General features: G+C 31.5%; 1 protein-coding gene across 1 annotated transcript; it reads left to right on the top strand.

Annotated features, from left to right (window-relative positions):
- Nucleotides 1-2,359: 2,359 nt before the first annotated feature.
- Nucleotides 2,360-12,102, top strand: LOC111707649 (neuronal calcium sensor 2). The gene is made up of 9 exons (XM_023480782.1): nt 2,360-2,652; nt 5,137-5,177; nt 5,232-5,272; nt 6,119-6,193; nt 6,576-6,635; nt 7,007-7,117; nt 9,162-9,276; nt 10,167-10,247; nt 11,985-12,102. The coding sequence occupies exons 1-9, from the start codon at nt 2,643-2,645 to the stop codon at nt 12,057-12,059; spliced, it is 609 nt and encodes a 202-aa protein (XP_023336550.1). The 5' UTR covers nt 2,360-2,642; the 3' UTR covers nt 12,060-12,102.
- Nucleotides 12,103-14,422: the final 2,320 nt, after the last annotated feature.

Raw genomic sequence — 14,422 nt, 5'->3', positions numbered from 1 at the left:
GGGTCCCCCTGTAGAGTCGTTTCTAAAAACATTCTATTTTGTGGGCCCCCCTGTAGAGTCGTTTCTAAAAACATTCTATTGTGTGCGTCCCCCTGTAAGGCCTCACTTAAAGTTTCAGATTTTGTGGCTACCCGTGTCCTCAAAAATCTCGTTTTTTGAAAGTCGTCCTTAAAGTTTAATTTTTAGTTGATCCCAGATCTATCTTAAAACGTTTCATTTTGGGCCCCCTGTAGAGCCATACAGGTACAATCTATTAATTGTGGGTCCCCCTGTATATCCATGCTCTACAGGTACAATCTATTAATTGTGGGTCCCCCTGTATATCCATGCTCTACAGGTACTATCAAGAAATATATATTTATATATATATATATATATATATATATATATATATATTTATGTATATTTCAGAAAACCCCATTTTGAAGATGGAAAAATGGCTGACCACATTTTTGAAATCCCAAGACTAGAGTTTCGGTGTTAATATTTTAACTGGGATACTACAGTTAAAACTGTAGAAAACTGAAAGACGACATTCAAGGAATGTTATTTGTATTTTTATGTTTTAATAGTAGTTTGAGAATCAAGTTATGAAGTAGAATGAGGCTGTGTATGTACACGACACAATTATTCTGGGTTTCATATCAATTAGACTATTTAATATAGCATTTAACACGAGTTTTAAACAAAAATCTAGAAAGCTTTGCAAAAATATAAAAACAAAGAGTAATCAATATTTATCTTGAAAATTATGAGAGGTTTAAATGCGNNNNTATCCATGCTCTACAGGTACAATATATTAATTGTGGGTCCCCCTGTATATATATGCTCTACAGGTGCAATATATTAATTGTGGGTCCCCCTGTATATCCATGCTCTACAGGTGCAATATTTTAATTGTGGGTACCCCTGTATATCCATGCTATACAGGTGCAATATATTAATTGTGGGTCCCCCTGTATATCCATGCTCTACAGGTACAATATATTAATTATGGGTCCCCCTTTATATCCATGCTCTACAGGTACAATATATTAATTGTGGGTACCCCTGTATATATATATGCTCTACAGGTACAATATATTAACTGTGGGTCCCCCTGTATATCCATGCTCTACAGGTACAATATATTAATTGTGGGTCCTCCTGTATATATATGCTCTACAGGTGCAATATATTAATTGTGGGTCCCCCTGTATATCCATGCTCTACAGGTACAATATATTAATTGTGGGTCCTCCTGTATATCCATGCTCTACAGGTACAATATATTAACTGTGGGTTTCCCTGTATATCCATGCTCTACAGGTACAATATATTAATTATGGGTCCCCCTGTATATCCATGCTCTAAAGGTACACTCTAATACTTGTGGGTCCCCCTGTTTATCCATGCTCTACAGGTACACTCTAATACTTGTGGGTCCCCCTGTTTATCCATGCTCTACAGGTACACTCTATTAATTGAGGGTCCCCTTGTATATCCATGCTCTACAGGTACAATCTATTAATTGTGGGTTCCCCTGTATATATCCATGCTCTACAGGTGCAATCTATTAATTGTGGGTCCCCCTGTATATCCATGCTCTACAGGTACAATCTATTAATTGAGGGTCCCTCTATAGATCCAATAGATAATGAAAATGTAGAATCCACCTGGAATTTATGTAGAACTAAACAAATGAGCAGTCAACACAGTGGATTCTAAGATCTTCAAAGATCTCATGAACCGTTTATGGGTTTAAAGATCTCCTGAACAATGGAACGGATTCAAATATCTCCTAAACCATTTGGTTTTAAAAATCTCCTGAACCATTTTGGTTTCAAAGATCTCCTGAACCATGGAATGGTTTTAAAGATCTCCTGAACCATTATGGTTTCATAGATCTCTTGAACCATGGAATGGTTACAAAGATCTCATGAACCATTGTGTTTTAAAGATCTCCTGAACCATTTGGGGGTTAAAGATCTCCTGAACAATGGAATTGTTTTTAAAGATCTCCTGAACCATGGAATGGTTTCAAAGATGTCCAGAACCATGAAATTAAGTTTTAAAGATATCCTGAAACATGGAATTGTTTTAAAGATCTCTTGAACCAGTAGGGTTTCAAAGATCTCCTGAACCATTACGATTTCAAAGATCTCTTGTACCATGGAATGATTTAAAAGATCTCAGGAACCATGGAATGGTTTCAAAGATCTCCTGAACCGTTGAATGGTTTCAAAGATATCTTGAACCGTTATGGTTTCAAAGATATCTTTGAAACCATAAGGGTTCAAGATATCTTTGAAACCATAACAAAGATATCTTGAATCCTTATGTTTTCAAAGATATCTTAAACCCTTTTGGCTTCAAAGATCACCTGAACCATGGAATGATTTCAAAGATATCTTGAACCCTTATGGTTTCAAAGATCTCCTGAACCATGGAATGGTGTCAAAGATATCTTGAACCGTTATGGTTTTAAAGATTTCTTGAACCCTGAACCATAAATCTTTTGATGTGGATAAGATGTTTCCAAAAACAAAGTGACATTCTTCACAGAATTTGAAATCCTTTTTATGAAGGTTGACGAATTTCAGATCAATGACAGATTAGCTTAGTGCCAGTTTTCCTCATTGCAATATTAGATTTTATTTAGAATGGGAGTAGGTAGGTCTAATGAACTTTATCTAGAGAAATAGAATTTATGCTTTTATTTTTTTTTTTTTTTTACAAAAAATTTTAAAATTAATTTGGGTAAAAACAGCATTGTAAATTCACATCAATAATTAGTTTTCATTTTAATTTAATAAAGAATTTTATTTCGAAATTGACAAAATCTTCTATTATAATTATATTATAATTCGAAGAAAGATATGAAAATAATAACATTCCTTTTTCTGAGATTCAAAATACTAAAGTCCAAAGTAAAGTTAGAATTAAAAATAAAATCACAACAGATTTTAATTTTTCACACAAGCTTAAATTTTCTTTTCATCTTGCTAGTCTGCCCTCACGACATCAGTTTCCAGGTGGGATGTGATTAGGGTTGGTAATCGTTTTTGAAAACGATCGTTTAACGATCGTTTTTTGCTTCGTTAAACGATCATTTTTAAAAACGATCGTTTCGTTTTCTCAAAAAAACGATCGTTTTTAAAACAACCCACTCGTTTTGAACTGTTAGAAAACGAAGAACAATCGTTTTTGAAAACGATCATTTTCAGAAAAACGATAAGCGACCGTTTTTTATACGATTGTTTTTAAATAAACGATCGTTAAAAAATAACGATCGTTTTTGAAAAAAAAAATTATCATTTTTACGACGTCCTGAAGATAGTCATAAATGTCGTCTTTAATTAGATTTATCAAATGTCGTCTTGCATGCCGTAGCAGTTATAAAATGTTCAGCGGAATTGAATTGAATTGAAGAAATTTGTTCTACTTTTGAGAGTGCAGAGCCGCCATGAGCCCCGCAAAATGGTCAATATGAACTTTAAAACCTAATTCTTTATTTGTTTTATATATGCTTGAAATTTGGCACACAAGAAATTAAAGTACAAGATATTAAAAATATTAAGTTTTGATCATAATTGTTTAGTTAATGAAAGGTCATCCCTAGAAGACTGATTTGATTAGTGATTGGATAAGGTAATGATTGATAATTACGTCACATAAAGATAATTAATTCTACAGATCGAAAGAAGGACTGTAGTCTCCAAATTTACGGTTATTATCAAGAAGGGTAGTCGTTAACGACTACCCTTTGTTAACGATCGTTAACGAAGGGTAGTCGTTAACGAAGGGTAGTCGTTAACGATCGTTAACGAAGGGTAGTCGTTAACGATCGTTAACAAAACGACGAACTTTATAAAAACGATCGTTTTGAAAAACGATCGTTTTTTTAAACGATCGTTTTTTATAACGATCGTATAAAAAACAACAGTTTTTAAAAAACGAACTTTTTTAAAAAACGATCGTTTTTAAAAACGATCGTTTCGTTTTTCGATTTTCCTCGACGTTTTCTTAACGAAACGATCGTTTTTTTCAAAAATCAAAACGTTACCAACCCTAGATGTGATACACCAAAGATGAGCTTTTAAAGCTTAAACCCGAGTAAAACCCGGTCTTTGCGTCTGCTTAGACCCAAGTAAAGCTCAAGTCAAGACCCAGGTTTTGGATGGCCTTAAGTTTAGTAAAAACTAACCACCTTGGGTTTCTCTGTCTATAAGGCTCAAGTCTTCAGCATCTGATGATCGTGGATTTCGTAAAATCTTTTATATTTAAACTCTCGGGAATTATTTGAGGTGTCAAATTTTCTTAAATATATAAAATAAACAAACTATATAAATAATGTATTTGCATAAAGTTTGAATTTTTGAAATTTGCATCTCCTTGTCACAGCTGATTTGACGGCATTCTGCCTGCTAAAGCTTGCTAAACAGTGTCTCATTGGTCAAATCAGAACCAATCCTGACTTGGATTCTATCTAAGCCCGAGTTTGGGTTTTACTCGGGTTTAAGCTTTTAAAATCTCATCTCAGTTCTCGTTAGCTTACTGAAGTTAAGCACACTTGTACACAGTCTGTAACTGGATTGGTGTCCATACTGGTGTTCACGGGTTCGATTTCCGTACTCCACACAAACCTGTGGTTTCAAAACATCTGAAACCGACATTTAGTTAGGCAGTTATGACGGATATAGGAGGACAGAGAAGCGGCTGTCAACTACTCTTACAGCGAAAGGGTGCGTGCTTTCTACTCAACAAGAAATAAGCTATAAGTGAATTGATCCAAGGGACTGATGATGAAGAGAGGAAAGGTGGACAAGCAAGGAAAGTCAATGGTTGCCAGTTATAGGTGCTTGAGGTTATCCTATCCGGGCTTACAAATGATTGGGAGCAATTAGTGTGATGTTTCCTATCAGTAAGGCACCCAGACCTCATTCCAGTATATCAGAAGGATTCCTGCACTCTATATTCTCAGGCCTAAGAAGCTCTTAGGCATTTGGAATCTTGTCAACCATCTTCTCCGTATGAATGAAGCGTGGATCGTATCAACCTGATCATGTCTTGGGGACAAAACGATCTCCTTTAAAAAGTTTCCATAAATAAAAAAATGTTTTATATTAAATGCATTGAACAAATCTTCTTTTTCAGTTTTCTCTGCCGTCACCCCTTCATCAGTAATCACAAACAAGGTCCAAAAAAGCTTCATTATTTAAAATCTATTTTTTTCAATATTTTTTTTGCAGTTGTGTGATGAGGATCGTAAATGGATGGAACTAAATACAAAGTAAACTTTTTAGAATTGTACATGAAAGTAATTAAGTTTATTTATTTCTCATTATCAATTCATTGTAAATTACACGTACAATAAAGTAATCATCGTGCTATAATGTTAAATCAGCTGTATATTATAGCACCGTGCTATAATGTTAAATTAGCTTGTATATAATAGCACCGTGCTAAAAAGTATTCATCATGCTATAATGTTAAATTAGCTGTATATAATAGCACCGTGCTATAAAGTAATCATTGTGCTATAATATTAAATTAGCTTGTATATAATAGCACCATGCTAAAAAGTAATCATCGTGCTATAATGTTAAATCAGCTTTATATAAAGCACCGTGCTAAAAAGTAATCATCGTGCTATAATGTTAAATTAGCTTGTATATAATAGCACCGTGCTATAAAGTAATCATCGGCTAAAATGTTAAATTAGCAGTATATAATAGCACCGTGCTAAAAAGTAATCATCGTGCTATAATGTTAAATTAGCTTGTATATGATAGCACCATGCTAAAAAGTAATCATCGTGCTAAAATGTTAAATTAGCTGTATATAATAGCACCGTGCTAAAAAGTAATCATCATGCTATAATGTTAAATTAGCTGTATATAATAACACCGTGCTAAAAAGTAAGCATCGTGCTAAAATGTTAAATTAGCTTGTATATAATAACACCGTGCTAAAAAGTAAGCATCGTGCTATAATGTTGAATTAGCTTGTATATAATAGCACCGTGCTAAAAAGTAAGCATCGTGCTATAATGTTAAATTAGCCGTATATAATATTGCTAAAATGTCGGCTTCCTATTCTCTTGTTTTCTGGTTCTAATTTTAGTTTTTTCATCTAGAATAAAGCCCGGTGATATGGATTCTGAATATAACAAGTTTTATAAAAAATATCCAAAAGGAGGAATTTATAGACAGTAAGATTTTTAAAGCATATTTAAATTTAAATTAATAATAACTAATTATTTATTTACTGTTGTCAAAAACTTATAAAGGAAAATATTTTTTATAATTTTTTTTTAAAAATTTGTGCTTATGAAAATTTATAATCTAAAAAGTTTATTTTTCTCAATAAAAATATCAATTAAAATCATCTAATTTTAAAACCATAATTTATAGCAATTGTCAATCCAATAATAATATCAACACCAATATTAATTTTTTCTATTATTTTTCTTAGATATTTCAAACTATGAATTCTGCTCAAATATTTTAAGTCTGAAATATAAAACCATCCGGTTGCAAAGATATGGGGATTAGAAAATTTGAGTTTTGGCAAAGACTCAATTCCTTTTTCAGTCAGTTTGCAAATCTGTTTCCTTCAATGATGACAGTTCATTTCTGCGATCATGTATTCAGGTGATGACATTCATGATAACTACACACTCTCAAGCAAAAATCTATGAGAATTATTGCCAATTATTTCTTAAAACCAAAGCTAACAACAAGTGCTTTACAATGCTAAAATGACAATGTAAAAGGCAACAGAAAAGCATAAGTGAGTTAGTGCGATAAACTCAAAGCCGCGTTTACAAATGTTTTTAATTTTTGGTAAATTTTGAAAATGCGCGAAAAAATGCTTTTGAATTCGCAAACTTTTTTGTTTTATTTTGTTTCATATTGTACAAAGAGAAGATGCTCACAGATAGAGCCACAATTAAAGTAGAAATAGATGATGGGCGCAAAGCACCTTAAACGCCTAATTTTATAAATTCTGATTTGTTGTTTAGGACCCTAGATCTGGATGGAAACGGATATTTAGATTTTAAAGAGTTTATGATGGCAAACGATCTTGTGAATGCTAAAACTCCAGAGGATAAACTCAGCTGGGCATTTAAAGTGTAAGATTAGTATTATATCAATTGAACGAAAAATAATAGAGGAAGCTCATTTTCATTCATTCTCATGCTGAACGTTTATACTGTATTGCAAGTATACAAATCCTCGAAATGCGATAAGAACATTTTATTAATCTTTTATTCACCTGGCTCATGAAGAAGTAAAAGTGGTGACGATTAATATTCATTATTTTTTCTTTTTCTTTATCATATATATTTTATTAGAAGAGGATCATTCATTTGTCGTACTTTCCCGTTTTGGCTTATATAGTCTGTATTTTGTACTGTACCTCTAGCTGATTAAAGGTCGGGGTGGTACTTGAAATAAACCGGAGTGGTTTACCCCTTTTTTCATTCAGTTCATTTAAAAGATCAAAATAATTGTTAAAGGTTTATGGTAAAACATTTTAAAAGCTCTTTTATCTCAATTCAAATAAAATATAAAATAACATTATTACATAAATGAATATTTAAAGAAAACATAAAAATGCATATTTTGATACAAAAACATTCACAAATATTTACAGACCTAAATTTGATGGATAGAAATAAAATATATTTTTTTCCATGAATAGTTTTTGAAAGTAAATGAAAGTACAATTCTTAAGATTTGAGTCCTATCAGCGATTACAATTTTCATGCTGTATTTGATTTTATATTTAAAATTTTTTTGCAATTGTAATCATAAAAATACTTAAATTAAAGTTATTTTTACAAAATGATTACAGAGTTTCCCACAAAGAAGAAGTCTATTCATTGGTTATTTCAAGATAAGTCGTCTTTGAAATCTCATCCTTTGTGTAGTTTCTTCTTCCCATTTTATAAACATTCATTACTTTTAAAACATTTCATAGAATTTTGAAACCTTTAACGAACTTGACGTTATTCAAAATTTATATTTTTGATTCAAGAATTAGGACGTTTTATCGGGAGTGGATAAATTACGCCGATTTACATTTGGTAAATTTACACTGGGTCAACTTAAAGGGTGAGTAAAAAAGTGTGATTTGCGGCGCCTGGTGTTTTTTCAATATCTTTTAAAAATCTGTAATTTTTTTGTAAATCAATGGCCCAAAAATAAATCCGCGAAACTTTTTATCTCTCAAAATCAAAAGTTCAGAAATACAAAAATGTGTACGTATATAAATTGATTTATCGAAATCTAAAATTTGAAAAAGATTGAATAACGGAATCTCAGAAAATTTGCAAAATTTTAATTTGAAAATTTGCAATTTTCAGTTCTGGTATAATTTTTACAGAAAAATTGTTTTTTAATGGTTCTTAAGGTTTCAACTGAACACCGTATATTTAATACTTTAGAATATACTAAGAAGAAAGGAACTAGAGAATTTAAATAACTTTTCCTTAAAAACTAGACCAGAACTAAAAATTACGAATTTTCCTATTAAAATTTTGCGATTCTTTGATTCAATCTTTAAAAAATTTAGATTTCGATATAAATAATTTGTATACACATTTTGCTTTTCTGAACTTTTGATTTTGAGAGAAAAAAAGGTTCGCGCATTTTCTTTTAGGCCATTGGAGTACCGAAAAAAATTACAAATTTTCAAACAATATTGAAAAAACACCATGCAGGAGAGTTGCACAAAAAAGGTACACTTTTGACTCACCTTGCAGTACATTTCGTCAATTTACATTTGGTTAACCTTACATTTCGTCAATTTACATTTGGTTAACCTTACATTTCGTCAATTACTAAATTTAGGCAAGTTACATTTCGTTAATTGGTGTTTCTTTGTCATTATCCTTTCGTTGCTTTAGGAGAGTCTACAAAATTCTGAGAAATTTCCAAGAAATCAAAATTGAATTCTGTAAAAATTTAACTTTATTACATATACAAAAAAATTTTTAAAATTTATTTTGCTTCACGTTCAGGCAATTATATCTTCTGCCAGAGACAAAATTTAACAATTCATTTTGCATAATTTCAAAAAAGAAAGGAAATTGAAAACAAATTTTTGAATTACTTTAGACTTCTTGGATTTTTGTGAAATGCTTAAAAATGAATAAATATAACTCTATATAGGTATGATGTTGATAAGAGTGGAGCTATTGATCAAAAAGAGATGGTTCGAGTAATGAAATCTATTTATCTCATGGTCGGGCATACCGAGACCAATAGAGATGCTTTACAGGATCAGGTATAGGTTTAAAGGATCAGGTATAGGTTTATAGGATCAGCTATAGGTTTACAGGATCCGGTATAGGCTCACAGGATCAAGTATAGGTTTATAGGATCAGGTATAGGTTTACAGGATCAGGTATAGGTTTACATGATCAGGTATAGGTTTACAGGTTCAGGTTTAGGTTTATAGGATCAGGTATAGGTTTACAGGAACAGGTATAGGTTTACATGATCAGGTATAGGTTTACAAGATCAGGTATAGGTTTATAGGATCAGGTATAGGTTTACAGAATCCGGTATAGGCTCACAGGATCAAGTATAGGTTTACAGGATCAGGTATAGGTTTACATGATCAGGTATAGGTTTACATGATCAGGCATAGGTTTACAGGATCAGGTATAGGTTTGCAGGATCAGGTATAGGTTTACAGGATCAGGCATAGGTTTACAGGATCAGGTATAGGTTTACATGATCAGGTTTAGGTTTACAGGATCAGGTACAGGTTTACAGGATCAGGTATAGGTTTACAGGATCAGGTATAGGTTTTCAGGACAAGGTATAGGTTCACAGGATCAGGTATAGGTTTACAAGATCAGGTATAAGTTTACAGGACAAGGTAAAGGTTCACAGGATCAGGTAAAAATGGTTCATTTATATCTATTTATAGAAAAAATTCGTTAAGATAAATAATCTGCAACAAATCTTACAGTGGCCTGATGTTATTTTAATAAAATAAAGACAACTTTTTTTTAAAAATAAAAAGTGTAGAAGTAAACAGAGAGAAGCTGTTAATTGACAGCTTCTCTTTGTATCTATGTTTATGTGTATCTATGAAATTCGAAAGCTTGGCAAAAATAAAAAATTTAAATCTAAGTTTGTCTTTACGACGATCTTTACATTAATCAGGCTGAAGCACATGCTGTAAAACTGTTTAAAGCTCTAGATGTGGATGGGGACAAGGAACTATCAGAAGAAGAATTTATAAAGGTTTAATCGGCAGCATATTTCAAGTTTACAGTAGAACCCATAACACAATGGAATAGGAAGATAACTTTTAGACTCAAGTTTTGATTAAAAGTAGATAAATAAACATGAAACTCAGACCCGCTTCACATTATTAATTGACTTTCAAGCTACTAGTAACCATATTTGCTTTATACCAACAACTGAATTATTCGGCGTCAAACATTATAGAAGTCGCAAGGTATAGCAACAAGGTGTATTTTCCGGGAGAATTTTTTTTATATTTTTGAGAAATTAAACGTTTTGTAAAGCATTGTATTTGTAGCTTATCATTATCATTATCATTATTTCTATTTTTAACATACCCTATACACAATACAACTAGCTAGATTAATATGTACATTTGCACTGCTCTCTATTGTGTTATGTATTTATTATGTATACTGACAACCTGAATGAATGATTATATGGTTAAATAAAATTGCGTGTTACTATTAAAAAAAAACTATTATATGAAAATGACATGTACAGTTTTATTTTTACACAACTAAAATTTCTCTAAAATATAAAAAAAGTTCTCCAGTAATGATAATATGGTTTCATAAAATTCCGTGTTACCATTTAAATAAAAGGACTTTATGAAGATTATATCTACTTTACACTGATTATCTAATTTCTCAAAAATATAAGAAATGTTCGCCCGGAAAATACGCCTTGTTGTCAAATAAATTATCAAGTACAATAGGTGGCAACAGAGATATGAACAAATTATACATGACGTCACAAGTGTCAAATATAACAAGGAAAACAACATTTTCTCCCATTTGTTAACATGTTTTTCAAGATTAAATAAAAAAATGTAAAAACAGAATAAAAAAAGAACACAAACAATTGCACTTATTTAACTGTAAAATAAGCACTTTAGTCTAAAATTATTACTGTTATTTATAGTTTTGTTTGCAACAAAAACTGAGTTGACACTTATGACGTCAGAATACAGCTGTTTTGAGAGTGTACAAATTCTACGTTGCCATTGTATTAGAATCTATTTGCTTGGTGCTATACCTATCGATTTCTATACGTTGGATTTCTATAATGTTTGACGCCGAATTATTAAGAATACACATGTTTGCTTAAATGTCATCTTCCTCTTCAACAGTTTTCTGGATCTCATTGTATGTGTCTTTTTAAAACATTTTTTGACCCAAAACTTCACAATTTTTTACCTTAAAGGGATTGTAAAGAGTAAACATAAGTTCAAGTGACCCTATTTTAAAGAATTTCAGATTTACAAGGATATCCTTTTAACCATTGACTTAAAATTACCGGCAGAAAAATTAGTGTGTTTATCTCTAAAAATGGTGTTTAAATTGCCGAAAAACTAGAGTGCACAAAAGTGACCTCAACGCAATTAGCTGACTTAAAAATATTTCTCAAAAATACCAAATAGTCTTTGTCCAACAACACTGTTTTTAAAATATTTAAATGAAAATCCTTATTTTCTGCTACTTCTAGATAGTAAATATTGATTTACAATTACAATTACTTTTGTTGTAGAGAGATAAGAATAAGTCCGTTATCCTTGTTCGTTCAAAGGTTTAAAGGATATTGTTGTGAACTGGAAACTCAACGCTACATATGTATAGCGTGTCACATGAAATTACTTCTGCACAGTCCCTTTAATCCGTTTTTTTTCTTAAAGCTTTTAGTTGATTTGTAATGTTTTACTTTAACGAACAGTGAAAAATATGTTGATTACAGGGTTGCAAGGAGGATAAGGAGTTGATGGCTAAACTCCAGAAACTTGTTGAAGAACTGGTTCCAAAGAAGAAATAATTTAAGATTTTGTAAAAACACATCAAATAAAATTAAGATTGATTACATGTCGTCTTCCTTTTCAACAATTTTATGGGTCCAACAGAATTTAATTAAATTCTAGGAATTGTTAAGCTTTGATAATTTAAATACATTGTCTGTATAATTATATGGAAGGGCGGGCGGGTCGCGTCAGTTGTATCTCCCTTCTAATTGCATAGTCCTTGCTAATTCTCTATTCTTACCTAAACTGGAATAGTATCATAACGCGAGGTTGTTAAGAAATGTAGTGGGGGTGGGGGGGGGTCCACAACGTCCTTAGATTTTACTGACGATTGAACCTACAGGGTGTCCCACATCAAATTAGACCGCGTCACTGGGTCTAAATTACGATTTGGGGGACAAATCAGAAAATTGAAGAGGAATGAATCATTTTGAAAAACTTAATAAGGCTAATAGAAATTTTTTCATGCAGAAGATGCTAGATTTTTCGAGTATTATATGTGTATTGTGTATTTTGGCGTTAAAGATTGGAGAAAGTCTAATATGATATGGGACGCTCTGTATAAAAAAACTATATTACATAAAAATAGAATACTCTTCTAAACGTAAAGTATCATGTAAAGTATCATGTATCTGGCCAATAGCTAGATACATGATTAATTTCTAAATATCTTTATGAACAGTTTCACGGGTGCATATAATTTTAAGAATGATTTTTGATGATCTATGCAATAAGGGAGGAAAAATGAAAAAATTGGACATCAAAAAAGTTTATTTCTGATAATTCCAATATGTTCTCTTGTTGTAGAAATGCACAAGTTACTTTTGTAGAGAAAATCCCAATTAAAATAAACAGTTTACACATCTGATATCCTGAAATTAGCTGACAGTCCCTTTAAACAGTTTACACATCTGATATCCTGAAATTACGCTGACAGTCCCTTTAAACAGTTTACACATCTGATATCCTGAAATTACGCTGACAGTCCCTTTAAACTTTCAAGTTCCAATGGTAGTTGGCTCACACTGTAAATCTAAATTCTTAGGAAATTGGTGTTATTATAGAAAACAAGCAAGAACTAAAAAGACACACAAAAAAATTACACGTTCATCGAACCATTTTGTAGATCCATTTTTTAAGAGAGCATTTTTAAGCTTAGAAATTTTTTAGAAGTATTTTTTTAGGAAACCCTGAATATATATATATGATTGACCGGCGCGTCGGCTGGGTAAGGAGACTAATGACCATAAAGTGTGTAGTTCATTTTCATAAAATATTTCATGTGATAGACTGATAGTGCCGATCTTAACAGCCCTTTGGTAGACGTGTACTCTGTACTGTGTACGCAGTTCTTTTAAATAGTGAAAATTACTGTTAGTACAAAATTGTACTGCAGTGTGTTATGATGAAGCTTTTCACCTGTCTTTTCTTTATAATCCTTATCATGAAAATCACTCTAGAACACGCCATATTTAAGGTAAGCTATCGATTGTTTTTTTTATTGTTGAAAACGTTTATAGTTTAATAATTAATAACGACCTGAATCTCATAAGAAATGCCGGTTAAATTGGTATGTTGCTTTAAAACAATGTTTCCTTTTGCAAAATTCATTTTCGCAAACAAGTTTTTGCGAAATTTAGCATTTTTCGCTAAAATTTTCGTTTGCTGGAAACCCTACTATGTATCCTTCAATGCTGACGAAGGAATACCCCCATGACAGTTATTTAACAGATGATTTTGATCAACTCGTACTTATCTATAATGTTTAACAGCTTTGATTAGCTCGGGGAAAAAAGGAAAAATGGAACATGAAAGAAAGATTTTCACATAATTTTTCCTGTAAAAAATTAACAAAAGCAAATATTTCATAAGTAATAATTAAAAAATATATATCAAAATATATCTATGTTGATTCATTTAAGAAAAATGCACAAAATAATTTAATAAATCTCTAAATAATGTAAAAATTTTTTTCAGGAACCACCAAGTCGTGCTTCTATTGGACGATTGATGCCACAGTGCAACATACAAGCGGTATTTTTTTATTAATTTTTTTCTGAGTTTTTTTTAATTAGTTAGGATTTCTTTTATTAGTTAAATTATCATTTTAGCTCCGAAATAAGCATAATATACAAATAGATTCAGTCTGCTTGTAAACAATTTTGAAGACAGGGTCGACTATGAAACGTCGCTCTAACTTATGCTTTCTGTAGTCCTTTACACTTACATTGTAGCACTTGTCCTTAGCTTTAGTTTTTAAGAAGTAATTGGCAAAATTCTCATCGATTTTTGAATGAGAGGTTAAACTTATTTTAGAGGGGTCTATTTCTCTTGTCATAAATTGACTTTTTTAAGAATCACGACGACAATGGCGTTTATT

This window comes from Eurytemora carolleeae, unplaced genomic scaffold (genome assembly GCF_000591075.1).
Source record: "Eurytemora carolleeae unplaced genomic scaffold, Eaff_2.0 scaffold783, whole genome shotgun sequence".
NCBI lineage: Eukaryota > Metazoa > Arthropoda > Copepoda > Calanoida > Temoridae > Eurytemora > Eurytemora carolleeae.
This window is presented reverse-complemented; position numbering and strand designations above follow the sequence as displayed.

Bases quoted from the DNA above. Each gene is read 5' to 3' on its own strand.
- LOC111707649 (XM_023480782.1), top strand. The intron at 6,194-6,575 runs GTAAGATTTTTA...TTCCTTTTTCAG, and splicing joins AAAGGAGGAATTTATAGACA to TCAGTTTGCAAATCTGTTTC. The intron at 7,118-9,161 runs GTAAGATTAGTA...AACTCTATATAG, and splicing joins CTCAGCTGGGCATTTAAAGT to GTATGATGTTGATAAGAGTG.